Source organism: Biomphalaria glabrata, chromosome 8 (assembly GCF_947242115.1).
Source record: "Biomphalaria glabrata chromosome 8, xgBioGlab47.1, whole genome shotgun sequence".
In the NCBI taxonomy this organism is placed as follows: domain Eukaryota; kingdom Metazoa; phylum Mollusca; class Gastropoda; family Planorbidae; genus Biomphalaria; species Biomphalaria glabrata.
In genome coordinates this window covers 32,955,791-32,975,485 of record NC_074718.1, presented here as the reverse complement: position 1 = coordinate 32,975,485, position 19,695 = coordinate 32,955,791, and the positions used below count along the sequence as shown (strand labels likewise).

The following is a 19,695-nucleotide window of genomic DNA, read 5'->3' as shown; positions in this document are numbered from 1 at the left end:
CTAGCAGTCTACGTATTCGATTTCGTTATATAGTCTGTATTTGCTAGCTTATTTATAGACCTCTCCCTGTCATATCTCTGTCTCTGTTCATTTTTAAGCCCACGTATTCACATGATTAAAAACATTAAAGGCCTACTTATACCGTTAACGTAACTAGGAATACGTCATTTCTATTTTTACGCATATTTTTTTTTATGGTACGTTAACGGTATATAAATAATCGAGTTTCGGCTCTGAGCAGTTAGGCCTATTCTAGGCGCAGAATCGGTACTATAAAAGGAACTGTTCTTGATCTAGATTTCTAGATCCTTCTTAAATATTAGGTCTAGATTAGATCAAAAAAGGCAAATCCGTCAAAGGTTAGTGCTTTTTATAACTTTTACAACTAGATCTAGATTCTATCTACTAGAAGATCTAGATTCTCATTCTAGATAGTTAAGATCTGAACAATACAAGCCAAAGATAGTTATCTGATCTACAAGTAGCAAGACAACTACTCAGTGAACTACTGAACTAGCTAGAGAGTAGAGTCAGTAGAGTCTAGTTAATTTAGATCTAAGTCTACTAGTAACTAGATCTAGTCTAGTATTATGAACTAGTCTAGGGCACTCTAGGGTTACCGGGTTTCGGCTGTCGAGATCTAGATCTATTTATAATTTTATTATATAATTTATTATTATAATTATAGACTATAGAGACAGAGTAGACAGCTAGATTATAGATCTAATTAATCTAGATTCTAATTAGATCTATAGATCGGGATTTACTTGATCTAGATTATTCTTTCTAGATGAGATCTCTTTATTATAAATCTAGATCTTTTTTTTTTTTTTTCATTATAGAATCTAGAGTAATCTAGACTCTATATAGATCTAGACTGACATAGTATAGATAGTCTAGATCTAAATTTACATAGTGAATCACTGAATTGAATGATAGTGTAACATAGATGATTAGATTCTAGATGACTTCTTTTCTCTCTTTATCTTTTTATAATTGAAAATTCGAATCTAGATCTAGTACTAGTAGTAGTCTAGATTCTAATTCTTTATTTGCCCGCCAACGAACGGCTATAGACACTACTAGACACTAGGTGACTAGTGACTGACTGTCACTATTGACTATACTATAGTGTATAGTATAGTATAGTATAGACAGTCTAGATTTTAGGCTATATTTTAAGATATCTCTAGTCACTCTAGTATTATATTAAGTCTATTAGATAGATCTAGCTATTAGACTAGAGAAAAAGATGTCAATGCCTCATTGTTTTCAAAGGGTTTTTATATATCTAAATAGTTTATAAAAAAAAAATTATAATTGGAATATTTTTTAACATAGACCTATATCTATCAGCTATCTAGAGTAGATTCTAGATCTAAATAATAGAAAACCTAGACTGGTCCTAGACAGACTAGAATCTAGATCTAGAGTCAGTCTAGACTATTATGGGTATTTAGAATAGCGACATGTCTAGGAATTTTATGCAGAGAAATGAAAGCGGAAGTTCAAGTTATTTCAGAACTTATCTTTTTCTGTCATTCACACTGTCATGTGTCACTGCACACACGCATGATTAATTAACCTTTAACTCATAACTGAAAGAGAAAGTAGTTTATTCTAGACATAGTCTAAATTTAGTGATTTTTTTCCCAGCTCACCTAGTTCTAGAGTCTTATCTATTATAAAATCAAATTTTAGAAATCTACACTCACTGTCTAGATCTAGAGTATAATCTAGAGCCAGGGCAGAGGTGTCATTGATTAGCCTCACTAAGTCTGACTAAGTGAAGGCTGAAGGTGAAGTTGAAGTACTAAGTAGGACAGATCTATAATAAATAATTAATTAATTAAATATAATATTAAATATTATATCTATTTTTCTAAAATTTAGATCAGATCTTAGTCTAGAGTCAGTCACTAGTCTTCTAGCTCTACATAGTAGAGATTAAAGTATTAAAGTGTAGTAGAGCTCTTGACTTCACATTCTAGAATATTCAAGTATTTCAAGACTCAACTTGACTCAAGTTATCATGAATAAGATTAAGATATAATAAATAATTGTAATATTTATATAATGATAATAATCAATATCAGATCTATCTAGCTAGATTTAGATATCCTGCCAGTTAGTGATATATAATATAGATTTTATTCTATTCCTAAGATTTATTTAATATTTTAATTGTATGGTTTACTAGAGCTAGATCTAGTACTAGTGTACATAAAGGTTAAGAAATAAGATCTAGACCATATCTGATCTATTTTAGAATTAGATTAGATTTTATGTTTGTAGCATAACCGGCATAGGGGATAGGTAATACTAATAGGTTACCTGATGCACATAATTTGCTGCGATTTGACAGCTTGCTGCTTCAGAGCTATATCACTCCTGGTACTACCAAACTGGATAAGTCTGTTTGGAAAGGGGCCAGACAAATTATACAATACATCATAGGTGCAATTGGCATCCATAGAAAAAAAATGCTCTTACAGAAACCATTACAAAAAACAAAACCGTAAACATAGTCAGAGGCAAGAGTAGAGCTCCACTAAGGAGAATTATGAAGCTGTGCAGGGAAATGTGAACAACCACTCTACTTAAAAATATGAAAAAGAAACATTTCCTGGTCAAGTACTGTACAGAAGGCATCATTTAGTTTGGGAACATGGAATGTCTGTACATTGAAGGAACCAGTTAGATGTATGTGTTCAAGTTGACATGAATTGGCTAACTACAAACTACAGATCTTGGTAATGATAGTCACTGGGACACTTATGGTGTCTCTGGAAAAGAAAAGATTTCCATGAAAATGAAGGGCATTATTAACCAATTATATAAAGTATTTAAAAGTCTCTTGGAATGTGAATCAGTTTCAGAAAGAATAGAGCTAATTTTTGTACAAGTAAAAAATTTTTCATATGTGTGCTATGCTCCCACTAACCATACAACTGATACTAAAAAAAAAATCTATGACCAACTGCAACAGTAGACAAAATACTCATTAGAGATGTATTGATCATCATGGGGGGACTTGAATGCTAAAATAGAAAGTGACAATACAGAGAGAAAAAAAAATATATAGACAATGTATGGACTTTGCAGCATAAAATAAAATGTTTGCAGACTTTGACACATTAAATGAACAGACAAAGTGACATTGGTCTCTCCAGATAATAAGATAGAGAACCAAATCGCTACTGGAGACGTAAAATATAATTGACTACAATGGCTATAAACAATGGGATCTTAAGAGGTCCTATATTTTAAATCTCTTTAACATTAATAAGTATAATTTACTCATCAATAGTCTAGTTCTGGATAGTCATTTTTCTGTGCTAATCAAAATTTATACTAGAAGTCTAATTTATATGCATTCTCATTAGAATAATTAGTGTTGTAGATACCAGGAGATTGAATTTCTAAAACTCAGAAATAAGAAAATTTTTAAAGCCCCACTTGGGTAAGCATACATTTTTTGGTCTAGAGGATGTCACATGTGAAGTTTTAGAAGCGGTGCCTTATACTGGCATATAAGATCAATTAGATTTACCTGTGAATCATTGTGTCTTAGAAGTCTTTGTCTAAAACTTTTATATTATTATGGCATAGATAGAAATTAGGCTTACAAAACTAGTTCTTTTGCACATATAATGTTGTAATTTAGAAACCTTTCCCATGCATTGTATTTATGTAATTGAAAATTAGGCACTTAAGACATTACTTTTCTTTTTTCTTTTAGAAACTCAAAATGCAGATCTTTGTCAAGACCCTTACTGGCAAGACCATTACACTTGAGGTTGAGCCCTCAGACACCATTGACAATGTCAAAGCCAAAATCCAAGACAAAGAAGGAATTCCACCAGATCAACAGCGTCTCATCTTTGCTGGTAAACAACTTGAAGATGGCCGCACGTTGTCAGATTACAACATTCAGAAAGAATCGACACTGCATTTAGTCCTTCGTCTGAGAGGTGGTATGCAGATCTTTGTCAAGACCCTCACTGGCAAGACCATTACACTTGAGGTTGAGCCCTCAGACACCATTGACAATGTCAAAGCCAAAATCCAAGACAAAGAAGGAATTCCACCAGATCAACAGCGTCTCATCTTTGCTGGTAAACAACTTGAAGATGGCCGCACGTTGTCAGATTACAACATTCAGAAAGAATCGACACTGCATTTAGTCCTTCGTCTGAGAGGTGGTATGCAGATCTTTGTCAAGACCCTCACTGGCAAGACCATTACACTTGAGGTTGAGCCATCAGACACCATTGACAATGTCAAAGCTAAAATCCAAGACAAAGAAGGAATTCCACCAGACCAACAGCGTCTCATCTTTGCTGGTAAACAACTTGAAGATGGCCGCACCTTGTCAGATTATAACATTCAGAAAGAATCGACACTGCATTTAGTCCTTCGTCTGAGAGGTGGTATGCAGATCTTTGTCAAGACCCTCACTGGCAAGACCATTACACTTGAAGTTGAGCCATCAGACACCATTGACAATGTCAAAGCTAAAATCCAAGACAAAGAAGGAATTCCCCCAGATCAACAGCGTCTCATCTTTGCTGGTAAACAACTTGAAGATGGCCGCACCTTGTCAGATTACAACATTCAGAAAGAATCGACACTGCATTTAGTCCTTCGTCTGAGAGGTGGTATGCAGATCTTTGTCAAGACCCTCACTGGCAAGACCATTACACTTGAGGTTGAGCCCTCAGACACCATTGACAATGTCAAAGCCAAAATCCAAGACAAAGAAGGAATTCCCCCAGATCAACAGCGTCTCATCTTTGCTGGTAAACAACTTGAAGATGGCCGCACGTTGTCAGATTACAACATTCAGAAAGAATCGACACTGCATTTAGTCCTTCGTCTGAGAGGTGGTATGCAGATCTTTGTCAAGACCCTCACTGGCAAGACCATTACACTTGAGGTTGAGCCATCAGACACCATTGACAATGTCAAAGCTAAAATCCAAGACAAAGAAGGAATTCCACCAGACCAACAGCGTCTCATCTTTGCTGGTAAACAACTTGAAGATGGCCGCACCTTGTCAGATTATAACATTCAGAAAGAATCGACACTGCATTTAGTCCTTCGTCTGAGAGGTGGTATGCAGATCTTTGTCAAGACCCTCACTGGCAAGACCATTACACTTGAGGTTGAGCCATCAGACACCATTGACAATGTCAAAGCTAAAATCCAAGACAAAGAAGGAATTCCTCCAGATCAGCAGCGTCTCATCTTTGCTGGCAAACAACTTGAAGATGGCCGCACATTGTCAGATTACAACATTCAGAAAGAATCAACACTACACTTGGTCCTTCGTCTGAGAGGTGGTATGCAGATCTTTGTCAAGACCCTCACTGGCAAGACCATTACACTTGAAGTTGAGCCCTCAGACACCATTGACAATGTCAAAGCTAAAATCCAAGATAAAGAAGGAATTCCACCAGATCAACAGCGTCTTATTTTTGCTGGCAAACAACTTGAAGATGGCCGCACTTTGTCAGATTACAACATTCAGAAAGAATCGACACTGCATTTAGTCCTTCGTCTGAGAGGTGGCCAATAATTTCTTGGCAAAAGCTGGTTTTTGTTAAGTAATGCAAACAAGTTGAATCAAAGTGTATGCAGACTGCTGAATTACCTACTTAAAAAAAAACATTCCAACCATATTTAATTCAATTATAACCTTTAAAAAAATTTTTTTTTTAAATTTTGTGCCATTAATCAGCACCTTTTGAAATTTCACAATTTGTATTATAAATTATAATTGCCTTGGCAGAGTTACAAACCTTAAGGGAAAAAAACACTTATTTATACATGCAACTATGTTCACTGTTCACTTAAACCCTGATATAGTAATTTAACTGAGACCAATTGTTAATTTTTCAGATATTGAATAAACCTTTTTCATTTGACTTATTGGAAGTGAATAGTTTTGTACTTTTTTTTGCCTCGTTTATCCGAAATTTTAACTTTTCTTTATAAAGCTCTGGGGGCGCTGTGACTGAGCGGTAAGACTCTTGGCTTCTGAACTGGGGTCCAGGGTTCAAATCCTGGCCACAGGACACCCACGTTAATCGTAGGCCACAGAAACAGATGACCTTTACATCATCTGCCCTATAGACCACAAGGTCTGAAAGGGGAACTTTCAAATACGCAATAATCAACTCTCATTGCTGGCTGTTATATTAATGCAATAAACATGCTTTCTCTTAGGTCTTAGCAGATTGTTTCATGACATTAGAGACTTGGATTGTAAAAAAAACATATCCCAGTCACTTGAGTCAACATTGGGGGGGGGGGGGTAATCATGTGCTACTGCTATATATCAACAATGGGTCATGCTGAAGCTTGCTAAAGCTGTACTATAGTGCAGTTATGCCCGAAATACGGCCCGCTGAAACGTCCGTGTCTTATATTCTGTTTGACTGCCCCAGACTTGCTGATCTCCGTCTCGACAGGTCTGAGAAACCAACATTTCTCGACCTGTATGATGCCATGTATGCACTACGTAAAACAGCAGGTTTTTTTTTTTTTTGGGGGTGGGGGGGGGGGGTTGTCCAGTGCTTTTGCAAGAGAGGATTTGATGATGAAACGTATGCACGAAATCCTCCACTCTTAAATGTATCATTCTTTGAGTTGGCACCATGATCGTTAATAATTTAATGTGGAAAACATAATGAGCCAACATATTTGTTCTAAAGAAAACAAAACATACTATTAAACGGATATATCCAGTGCCGCTCAACTGTTCGTATTGTTATGACTCTGCCATGCGCATCGCTATCCAGGCTAGTGCAGAGGTGCGCACTTCTAGTAACCAGACTAGAAAAGGATGTTGACATTAGGAGACGAACGATTTCCGCCCAATTGGAGAGGCTAGATAAAGCTGTTGTGATCAAAACATGTTGTTCTACATGTATTTGTGATGTCTTATAAATAAACATCGATGTGCCTCGTTGAGGTGCCTCCCTAAAGTTATTACAGTATTTATTCGCGGTACAAGCAGCAATTTTGAAATTATAGAGGAATTTGTATTTTGGGTTTTTGGTACAATGTAGGCCATGTCGTGCCCGTAATCCCTCGTGGATTATTCTCCCTTTGTATTACAAGAGCTAAATTAATACAGTTAAGTCATTAAAAACAAGGTCTATTCACAGTTAAGATAGACCTGTTCATAGAGGTTTCAACCATCATAGAGAATGTTTTCTCTTCTTTGGGATAAATTTGTGGGAGCGACTACTGATGGTGTCAGAATGAAGCCTATGGTTGGGTGTCACAGGCGGCAAGAGTTAAGAGTTGTCGAGTCAAATGGAACCGAGAGGATATGTAGACGTTTGTTTCAGATAAACTGCAACCCATCAATGTAAGAACTAGATCCACGGATTTCTAATAAAAATGGTAGCCTATCTAGCAGGAGCGGTCAAAATCGGCCCGGGCTTTTCTGTACAATCCGGCCCACAAATTGATGGACGTCCAATCATAGCCTACCTGTCCTCAAAAGTATTGTGTAAAGTTTGATAATGGATCGAAACTAGCTAGTATTTTAATAATTTAGTAGATGATTTTGAAACTATCTAAAAAGCTCTATTACTAAATGAATAAAGTATAACACTTGGATTGGGTAGAACATTCCACCATATAGGCTACAAGGCATCTGGAGGTCCCTCATCAATGAACATATAGTTTATGATATAGTTTCACTCCTTGCCATTTTCTCAGGCGTATAGACTTCAATTTACAAATACAACTCTCCATCCTCCATTATTTAACTGCCCATCTCACAAGGTCATTGGAGCACAGTGTCTGAGTGGTTAAGCGATTCCGAAACTGGGGTCCTGGGTTCAAATCTCGGTGAAGATTTTGAATTTCGGGATTTTTTAGGGCGTCCCAACTCTTACGTGTACCTGACTTTAGTTGGGGAAAGTAAAGGCGGTTGGTCATTGTGCTGGCCACATGACACTCTGCTCGTTAACCATTGGCAAAAAAAAAAACAATAGATGACCTTAACATCAACTGACCTATAGATCGCAAGGTCTGAAAGGGGAAACATTACTCTACTCTCGCTGCTTTCTTAATAACTTAGAAACCTAGTTTGTCTGTCTGCATCTTAGAGCTGGCTACACACACAACAGAACATTAAGTCCACTTGTTGGAAGGTAATTTAATATCCTTACGTCCAGTACAACAAATCCTGTCAAGATCGTTTCATAGTTTAGCAAAACCTCTTTGTATTTCTACTTTCACCTATTTCTTTGTTGCCTTGGGCCTTGAGCCTATTCATTCATAAATGATCACCATAAGGTTGGTGAATCTCTAGTGAGAAAATATTAATAATTTAACTACATTTTTTTTTTGCACAGGATTTCAGCAATACCGGTAGTTGCTTTTTTATGTTACTTATTTTCTGCTCCTTTTTTATTCTTTTGCATTTTGATTCCAATCAACACATTTCTACACTGTCCAGGATAGCCTAATAATTGTGATTTGTGAAGGGCTTCTTAACGGGGACAACACGAGATCATGTGACAACTCCACCAAACCAATAAGAATTCGTATGAGACAGGACATGTCATCTATAGGACTTGGAACGTTATAGATTCATCTGAATATAGGCCTATATTAGGGTACCGGCCCACCAGGCATTTGCCCAAAAGCCCATATATAGCCATCCGCCCCTGGTTTCTAGTCGATCTCATTTCATTTTTTTTTTAAATTTTTCGTTCATGTGGCCCGCGTCTTGAGTGTCGGAAATTAAAATGGTCCGCAGACCGAATTAGGTTGGGCATCACTGCTGTAGTGTATATAGTCGTGAAAAGAGGTATCCCAGTCAACATTGGGGAGTTGATCATGTGCTACTGCTAGATCAACCACCATGGATCTTGTTAAAGCGTCCTCTAGTCACAGTCTAGTTCATAGCCTAATCGTGTAGGTTAAGCCTAAGGTGTGAACCTGTCACTGTCGTCAGTCATGTGATTCAACTTTTTTACATCCTTTATCCTGCTCAGATAATGGACCGTGTGCCTAGGATTGAATTAATGTGGCCTATTTCGTATTTTACTTGGCAGAGTTTCAATTTTTTTTTTAAAGAAGTGTGTTAAGCGAACGTGTATGAAAAAAAGAGGGGGGGGGGGAGGGAATAGAACAATTTATTGTCAACAATTCCAAAGGGTGCGTTTCCAGACAATGAATAACGGCATACTTTGGCTAAGTTCATATTATTAGTCCAAAACATTTTTATAGATAAATAAAATTGATTTTTTTTTTGGGGGGGGGGGGGGCGTTATACGTCCATAATGAATGAATAAATTCCTTTGGAGAAGGGGATTGCATTTCGGTATTAAACAGTAATACACTTATTCGATTTCTTTAATAGGCCTATAGTTTTTGTGAGGCCTAAGGCTTACAAACAAAACCTAGCTCCATAGGTTTAATATGAAGAAGACTGCTTAAATTTGACCTATAAACGAACCATGTAAAGTACTGCTCGTCATTGATTGGGCAATTACTATTCGAAAGAGTAACATTAGAAAGTGCTAATTAAATGCCCAATGAGAAATAGTTATCAGTAGGGCCGGCCCTAACACATGCGCTATGTGAAATGGATTGCGGGCAGCCCAGTCAGGGTAGGGATAAGGATAGGCTAATAAATGAGAATTAAGATTTTGTATAAGAAAATAAATTCATCTTTCCGATACATTTTTATTAAATGGAAGCTGACAATGCCGTATTTAGTTTTTTTTTTTTTCTGTGTTGACCATATTATATAGTGAACTGCACCCCAAAATGATTATTTGGTCTATTTTTAAAGACATTTTTATAAATTTCAGGAGTTTTCCAAGACTTTTTCGTATATTTTGGGATTTCGGGAGATTTCCAAGAGCTCTTGGAAAATCAGGAGGCCACGGCAACCTGTTATAAGTTATAATGGTTTAATTTCATAATTTACACCTAGAATTAGCACGGGGCCTATGAAAGAGCGGGGCCCACTGCGGCCGCATAGGTTGCAGTGATCTATGGCCGGCCCCGATTATCGGTAGTCCTAAGTACGCTATAACTATATAGAGCTGACAAAATAATAAATTAGTTCTCAAAAAAATATTAAAAAATAAAATAAATACTCTAGAATATAATATACAAATATCTCAATATTGTATTTTTTTTTCTTTTTTGCTTATCTAACAAAATTAATTAGGCTACTACTAATTAATTAGCTGGTTACTTTTTTGTGTGGATTGATTCATGCTTTGTTAGGAACAATTTATAATCGTGCTCAGTTTGAACCATAGATTACATAGGCCTATATGTATATATATATATAGCCTATTCTATGGTTTCATTGTTTCAAATTGATCCGAGAATGGGAAATTAGAGACTGGGAGAAATAACATGTTCATAATTCATACCAAGACAAATCGTGTAAGTTGATATGGTAAGGTGGGGCAAGAAGACCTTCGGGGTAAAAGGTCTTTCCTAAGCTTTGTAAAAACAAAAGAATGCTGGTATGTTAGATATATATGCAATGGTTCCTCGATCTATAGGCCTACGGCAGATCGAGCATGCATTACCGTATATAAATTGTCTTGTGGGGAAGCGGAGAACTAACCATAGTCTCATGTGTTCATTCAGAAATGAAGACTACCGTAGGCCTATATACGTCCTCACTCAAACCTTTTGCAGAATTGCAGAGGATTGCTGCGGGGAAAAAAAAAGTTCGAACTCAATCATCGAGAAGGCATCCATCCATCTAAACATTGAGGAGAATTAAAAAACAAACAAAAACTAAGTCTATCACCTTGTTATAATTGCCATTTTAATAGATCAATGTATTTTAGTGTCCAGTTGTGTGTGAGTAAAATTCTATAGTGTTCAAACCTGTATGGTGACAATGACATGTGCATACATGCACTACGCTAAACAGCAGGATTTCTGTCCAGGGCTTTTGCAAGAGAGGATATTTGAACCTCTGAAGTTTTTATTCAAATGGAGTTTGATGATGATGATGATGACGATAGTGTTAAAAAGATAATAACGTCACGTGTGACTCAATGATAGCGATTGATAGCATATAGATCTAATCCTTAAAAAAAGTTATAAAGTAGACCAGTGTTTCCCAAACTGTGTTCCGTGGTACCCTAGTGCTCCGCGAGGCCTGAATAGGTGTTCCACGAACTACTGGAATATTAACTAGTAGGCTACCACGTGAATTAATCTAAAATAAAATTATCAAAGTGTCCGCTAAATACCCAGAATGTGCGAAGTGTTCCGTTAATGAAAATGTTTTGGGAATCACTGAAGTAGACCATATATAGGTTCCCGTGGAAGAAAAAAAAAGATGCAAGGTAAGATGACTAAGCCAGGATAGCCCCAACAGCGCTCTATTTGCATATAGTTCTGTTCTTTCTAAAAAAATATAAATTTCTTGGTTCGATTATAATCGCAGATCAATGCAAAACAAAAAATAGTCGTGGAATTTATATTAATTTATAACAAACGAATATTCACCAAGGGTAAAATCTCTAACTTTAAAGACACTTCAGGACAGATAAGACACAAACACTAAGCTTAAACTTACTAATACAAAAACACAACTTAATAAAATACTCAGAAAGACAGATAAATGCACATTTATAGCCCATATGCTAGGACTAATTCATATAAATGCTCCTTTTCCCTAAGGCCATTAGAGCAAGGAACGGGTGGCCTGAATCAGCCAGGAAAACCATGACTTTTAATTTAGGGCCTAATTTAAGTCTCTAACATGCATGCATGACTAGAATGTAGATTAACACACGGATACGCATAGTACGCAATTACCTTCTCTTTAGATTTATAAGATAAGAAAATAAAAAAGATTGTCACCTAAGTCGAGGCCCTTCCAAGCTTGAGTGCACGGACACTCAATTAAATTAAATTTTACCTTTGATTTATATTTAATTACATGTTTAATTGTTTAAATAATAATTGTGATTTGTCAATGACTTGGTAGCTGAGAAATCCTGGGATCTTGAGACGAACCAACCAACCAACCCAATAATATAGGCCTAATGCTCATTAGGCAGCTGGGCAATTCATCCATAAGTCAAATTTGGTAACAGTGGATCTACAGACTGCTGTAGGCCTAAAATTAACTACACAATAACAACAAGAACTATTTCCCATTTTTTTTAATTCAGTGGTTCTACAGACTGTTGTAGCCTAACCATAACTACATTATAACAGCAAGAACTACGCTAATATACGGTAGGCTATTTCCCAATTTTTAAGTTCAGTGGATCTACAGACTACAAACATAACTACATCATAAGAACTATTTCTCAGTTATTAAGTTCAGGGTCCCCTTTAAGTTTCACACTATGTTCACACTAGTTCGACTTTCATATAGGACTATAAAAAAATATAGCGATTCCATTATTTCGGGAATTTGTAACTTATATAACACAGTTAAGTACGTAAAGACGAGGCCAATCACATTTACGGGACCTACTGACATTTAATGTGGCCCGTTCGCCCGCCGCACTTACCCATAAGCTATAGCCAGTCCTCCCCTGCTTGAGCGCCCATTTTAAAGTTGAATTAGGCCCTTTACTGACAAAGACAAAGTCGGCATCTACTAATCAAACGTGAAAAAGCTCACCATACCCACTCACACTCCTTGTTTATTCAAATTCCATTTGAGTAAATCCTCCCTTGCAAAAGAAAACAGAAAACCCTGCAGTTATGCGTATTGCACGTCTGTCGATCACCGTATAAGTCAAGAACTAGTGGTTTCCAATCGCAGACATGTCGAGACGGAGATCAGCAATTCTGGGACAGTTGAAAAGAACGACACGCGATTTTCTCTTTCTCAAACAATTTTTCCATTTCTATTTTTTAAAATTATTTTTTAATTTATTGTATTTTTTATTTCTATTTTTTGTATTGTTTATTTTATAGCCTACAGGGCAACAGATCCACCAATTGATTAGCTTTGCATTCCTTTCTTGACATCAACTATTACGACTTTAAACCTAGGTTAAATCACAAACTCTGTTTTATAGATTGTGTTTTTATTTATTATTATGCGTAGATATATCATGTATTCCGCCAGTCAAGTGCACGCAATATTATAGTTTAGACCTTGGCTGGGCCAGCTGTCTCTTAACGTGTTTCTAAAATTAGCATAATCACAAAGACAAATGGTTCTCAAACTCTATCGTTCCCTACGTCCCATATTTCTTAGCATATTGTCAGTATAATACCCATTTGTGATAGGCCTACGATTTAGGTATTGAAATGTGTTCAACACATCATTCACTTCAGGACAGAAGACTTTAAAAAGTAAGCAAGCGATATTTTAATACATGGAAAATACGTGGACCTACTTTAGGCCTACATGTATATTACATAAAAATAAAGACACAACCTAATGAAATAGAAAGTTACAAAGATAAAGGCAATTTTTTTTTTAAATTTCAGAAGGTAGGACGAGTTGTTCTTGTATATGGGCTATAGCACTTTCTTCCCTCGAGCAATTACATCATATTATATAGCCTACATATAAAAGGTTATGTCTGCGCTTAGTGCGGCAAAATGTAGGGCGCAGGTGGGGCTGCCTGAATTAGTCAGGAAAATCAATGACTTAGAGTCTAAGTCTCTAATTGACATGCATGACTAAATTGAAACATGAATACGCATAAGACTCAATTATAATAACTTAATTTTTCTTGAAGGGAAAGTCAATACATTATAAGACTTATATAATAGGATTATAGCATAATATATTTTTGTCTTAAAAACTGAATGTCGAATACCGAGTATTTATATGTAAACTGGGGATTGGAAAGGGGGGGGGGGGCAGGAACTTGAAGATTTAATAGGCCTATCACGTTCTAAATTTGCATAAACATGCTAGCCATAAGAGTAGAGCAGTACTAGTAGGCCTATTATAATATTAGATCTATACCGTTACAGTTTTCTTCTGATCTAGATTAGAATTTTCCAGAAAACTATTTCAAAACTTAAATTTAAAGAAACAATATAGCCTATATATTATGCAGTATTTCCCGCGGATAATCATACGGTCATACGCAGCACCAGATGTGACCTAGAGAGAGAATCTACATTCTACATATTTTGCCACTTCCAGGGCTAGGGCAAACATAGTCCATTGCCATTGTCGATTGTCTAATATACACTACAGATCTTATCTTATATAATACAGACGTTACTTTAAAAAAAAAGATGATTATTACGTCCTAAGCGTCATGCATGTTGACCAATGACTTAAATTCTGCCAAGTCTATTTATAACCATACTATCATAGAATCTAGATCTATATATATGATATCGGATTATCGGTCTTCGCTGAATATATTAGACTTATTTATTAAAAACATGCCAGATTTACAACGTCGCTATGTTAAATTTTGATTGCCAATATGTCATTACAAAAGGGTTTTTAATGTCATGCTACTATTATGCTATAGAATTCAATATATATATTCTAGATCAAAAGTCTATAAACCAGTTTAATAAACATATAGATCTAGATTTATTAAATAGTAAATTCTAAATAATCTTATAGGCCTATTGATATCTAGATATAAAAATGGGCGTCATACAATCTATTAATAATATTTTCAATTAGATATAATAATCTAGATAGATATTCTATGGCTGAATTACACAATTATTTGCCTTAAAGCGACACTGTTTCGTTATATAGATCTATATCACTATAGATCTATATTAACCAGTGAATTTGAGAAGCTTCTAGATGGAGATCATTTTCAAATTTGCTTTGTCGCGATGACGTCAGGATTTATTTTTACTCCACTGCTGCGCAGACTTGGGGTAGTATAAAAGGGAACGCTTACAAACAAGCGCAGAAAACTGGCACACAGAGAACAAAGATATTCTAGCGATTTGTCAATATTTTTTTGAAAGAGCACTAAGAAAGGTAAGATATAGTGAAAAGAAGCTTAGATCTAGCCGAAATCTATCTAAAGACTTAAGAGTACTTGCATCAAATTGTGGTTTTCTATCTCTAAATGTTGAGTTAGTTTAGAGTCAGTTCTGAGTTTAGACAGATCTAGACATCTACACTAGACTATAAGACTACAACTACAGTAATTTTACATTTGTGACGTCAAATATTCATACTAATCAATCCAGTCCATTGCAACCACTTGTCTTGTACATCAGCCATTTTGTTTCTAAAAGTCAATTAGATTTAATCTAGTCTAGTGTATTTACATAGATCTAGACCAAGATCTATACTAAATCTAATTATATTATACTATAGCCAATCTAAGCCTCTAGAATTTAAATCATTGGATTATGATTAGATTAGACTTGTCTTGATTCTTGCAATTCTTGGTGTTCTATCATCTATGTCACAGTGATCTCATAGTGAGTAATCTCAATAATGAGTAAGAGTATGTCTTTGCCAGGCTATGCCTTTTTCACTTTTTGCTAAAATCAGTTCTTGAGCTATGCAAACATGTTACATAATCAATATTTATTTGAAGCTAGTCCAATTCCAAGTTTCTAGTCAACTTGTTAAACTTTTCTAGGTTGAAGACTAATCTACTCTAGTCTTAAGAAGAGATTACCCGCCAGCTGTCCTGAGATTCAGGTTCCAGATATCTAGATTTAGTGTTCTAGTCCTATTTAGAATCTTGACAAAAATTATGTTTCTAAATCTAGTTTACCTGATTTTTTCTTTATTTTGCTGTTCATGATTAGGGAACTTTAAAAAATGTATAATTGTTCAAAGCATTAAAAAAAAACAACTTTGATTACATTACATTTATATATCTTCTAATCTACTGCACTTTTAATTTACAGATGCAGATTTTTGTCAAGACCCTCACTGGGAAAACTATTACCCTAGAGGTTGAACCATCAGATACCATTGAAAATGTCAAGGCAAAAATTCAAGACAAAGAAGGCATTCCTCCAGATCAACAGCGTCTCATTTTTGCTGGCAAACAACTTGAAGATGGCCGCACCTTGTCAGATTATAACATTCAGAAAGAATCAACACTGCACTTGGTCCTTCGTCTGAGAGGTGGTATGCAGATCTTCGTAAAAACACTCACAGGCAAGACCATTACACTTGAAGTTGAGCCCTCAGACACCATTGAAAATGTCAAAGCCAAAATCCAAGACAAAGAAGGCATTCCTCCAGATCAACAGCGTCTCATCTTTGCTGGCAAACAACTTGAAGATGGCCGAACCTTGTCAGATTATAACATTCAGAAAGAATCAACACTGCACTTGGTCCTTCGTCTAAGAGGTGGTATGCAGATCTTCGTAAAAACACTCACAGGCAAGACCATTACACTTGAAGTTGAGCCCTCAGATACCATTGAGAATGTCAAAGCCAAAATCCAAGACAAAGAAGGAATTCCACCAGATCAACAGCGTCTCATCTTTGCTGGCAAACAACTTGAAGATGGCCGCACTTTGTCAGATTACAACATTCAGAAAGAATCAACTCTGCACTTGGTCCTTCGTCTAAGAGGAGGTATGCAGATCTTCGTAAAAACACTCACAGGCAAGACCATTACACTTGAAGTTGAGCCCTCAGACACCATTGAGAATGTCAAAGCCAAAATCCAAGACAAAGAAGGAATTCCACCAGATCAACAGCGTCTCATCTTTGCTGGCAAACAACTTGAAGATGGCCGCACTTTGTCAGATTACAACATTCAGAAAGAATCGACTCTGCACTTGGTCCTTCGTCTAAGAGGAGGTATGCAGATCTTCGTAAAAACACTCACAGGCAAGACCATTACACTTGAAGTTGAGCCCTCAGACACCATTGAGAATGTCAAAGCCAAAATCCAAGACAAAGAAGGAATTCCACCAGATCAACAGCGTCTCATCTTTGCTGGCAAACAACTTGAAGATGGCCGCACTTTGTCAGATTACAACATTCAGAAAGAATCGACTCTGCACTTGGTCCTTCGTCTAAGAGGAGGTATGCAGATCTTCGTAAAAACACTCACAGGCAAGACCATTACACTTGAAGTTGAGCCCTCAGACACCATTGAGAATGTCAAAGCCAAAATCCAAGACAAAGAAGGAATTCCACCAGATCAACAGCGTCTCATCTTTGCTGGCAAACAACTTGAAGATGGCCGCACTTTGTCAGATTACAACATTCAGAAAGAATCGACTCTGCACTTGGTCCTTCGTCTAAGAGGAGGTATGCAGATCTTCGTAAAAACACTCACAGGCAAGACCATTACACTTGAAGTTGAGCCCTCAGACACCATTGAGAATGTCAAAGCCAAAATCCAAGACAAAGAAGGAATTCCACCAGATCAACAGCGTCTCATCTTTGCTGGCAAACAACTTGAAGATGGCCGCACTTTGTCAGATTACAACATTCAGAAAGAATCAACTCTGCACTTGGTCCTTCGTCTAAGAGGAGGTATGCAGATCTTCGTAAAAACACTCACAGGCAAGACCATTACACTTGAAGTTGAGCCCTCAGACACCATTGAGAATGTCAAAGCCAAAATCCAAGACAAAGAAGGAATTCCACCAGATCAACAGCGTCTCATCTTTGCTGGCAAACAACTTGAAGATGGCCGCACTTTGTCAGATTACAACATTCAGAAAGAATCAACTCTGCACTTGGTCCTTCGTCTAAGAGGAGGTATGCAGATCTTCGTAAAAACACTCACAGGCAAGACCATTACACTTGAAGTTGAGCCCTCAGACACCATTGAGAATGTCAAAGCCAAAATCCAAGACAAAGAAGGAATTCCACCAGATCAACAGCGTCTCATCTTTGCTGGCAAACAACTTGAAGATGGCCGCACTTTGTCAGATTACAACATTCAGAAAGAATCAACTCTGCACTTGGTCCTTCGTCTAAGAGGTGGTATGCAGATCTTTGTAAAAACACTCACAGGCAAGACCATTACACTTGAAGTTGAGCCCTCAGACACCATTGAGAATGTCAAAGCCAAAATCCAAGACAAAGAAGGAATTCCACCAGATCAACAGCGTCTCATCTTTGCTGGCAAACAACTTGAAGATGGCCGAACCTTGTCTGATTATAACATTCAGAAAGAATCAACCCTGCATTTAGTGCTTCGTCTCCGTGGTGGCTATTGAATGGCTAAGTTTATCTTTACGCTATTCATTGAATTTAGGACTGGCCTTTTTTTTTTCCCCCCCAATCTAGTTAAGATCAATACTAGTAATCTTTTGTTACTAGGTATCTTAGTCAAGTAAGCGATGAGTATTTATTTTTGAAAACTTTATTCCTTTATTTTGTAAGCAAAGAGAAAATAAATAAAAGCATATTTTATTTGGATTTTTATCTTGAATGTTTTTGCTTCCTTGTGCTTATCTTTAGTGGCTTAAGTTTTTTTTTTAAATTAAAATTTAAATGTGTATGAAACAGCAGCTGTCAAGGATGAAAAATTTAAATTGTTAAGTATGTAAATATATATGCCTAATAAGGGATGGATTTGTGTATACAAAATGTTCCTTTACACTAATGTAATTAAAATTCAAATTTGTAGATATTGATATACTATTAATGCTTACTTCACATAAATTTTACTGTGAAACTGATAACTTTGCCTTTCATTTCAACTCATAATAATTATTCCATATTTAGAGCATACCGTTACTTGTTACTTTTAGCTACCGGTACTACAAACTTGTTTTTCCACAGAGGGATTTCTGTACTTTTTGATAAAAATCATTAGTCATATATAATAGGGAAAATTATTTTTGGGGGCTTTGATACCAGGTTATTAGACATTTAAAAAAAAATGGGGTGATAGGACGTTGCCTACAAACTTGTAAAAGTATTTTCGAAGTAAATAATAAACAGAACAAAACATTTTAGCATTGACATTTTTAGAGACAATAAAAAGCATTAGAAATTTTTATAGCTGCTTTATGCATGGTCCAATAGTAAACAGTTAAAATTAAAACATTAAAATCAAAACATCCACAAATTCTTTTCCTGGTTTGTTTCCACTCATCTGCCAAACTCATTTCCTCACTGCTGGAATCTGAGGGCTTCTATTAAAATACAGTTTTCATTCACTAGGGCCATAGCTGATATTGAGAATATTTGGCTGTGAAGGATGTTGCTTTCTTGCACCAGTCACACTGAATAATGTACAGAATTTTATTTTCAATCTTCTCCCAATGCTAGCTGCAGTTCTGCTCATAATTTTTTGTTTTCACTCTTCCAGATCTTAAAAGTTCTACATCATAAACTTTATGCTTGTATAAGCTCGACATGACTGACTACTGTAACTAAAAAAACAAAAAAAGCAATAAATATAAGGGGGTGACTGCCTCTACCTTAATTTTTATGGAATTACAATTTACCCACATAATTATAGACCAAAAAAAAACAAAAAAAAAAAAAAAAAAGTTCAGTAGGTAAATATATATATACACACAATTTTATCTGAACTTGTGTAACTCACCTAAAACAGCTGAAATTGAAGGTCCTTATTGAAAAATGTCTGTCATGTTTTGCTACAGTACTTACAGAAAAGAAGTGTGGATTTTAAAACACTAACCTATATTCTTTATAATGAAAATTCATCTGAAGCAACCCAGGAAAAACTTTCAGCCTTTCACATTTTTACAATGTTTATATTAACTTTATATCAACTCATTCTGTCTGTTAAAAAGTACACATTATTT

At 36.0% G+C, this 19,695-nt stretch overlaps 1 protein-coding gene across 1 annotated transcript; it reads left to right on the top strand.

The window, feature by feature from the left end:
* The first annotated feature begins 208 nt into the window (after positions 1-208).
* Positions 209-18,334, top strand: LOC106069332 (polyubiquitin-C). The gene is made up of 3 exons (XM_056038226.1): positions 209-359; positions 3,743-5,395; positions 15,895-18,334. Exons 2-3 carry the CDS (start codon positions 3,752-3,754, stop codon positions 18,130-18,132), a joined length of 3,882 nt encoding a protein of 1,293 aa, XP_055894201.1. The 5' UTR covers positions 209-359; positions 3,743-3,751; the 3' UTR covers positions 18,133-18,334.
* The last annotated feature ends 1,361 nt before the right edge of the window (positions 18,335-19,695 follow it).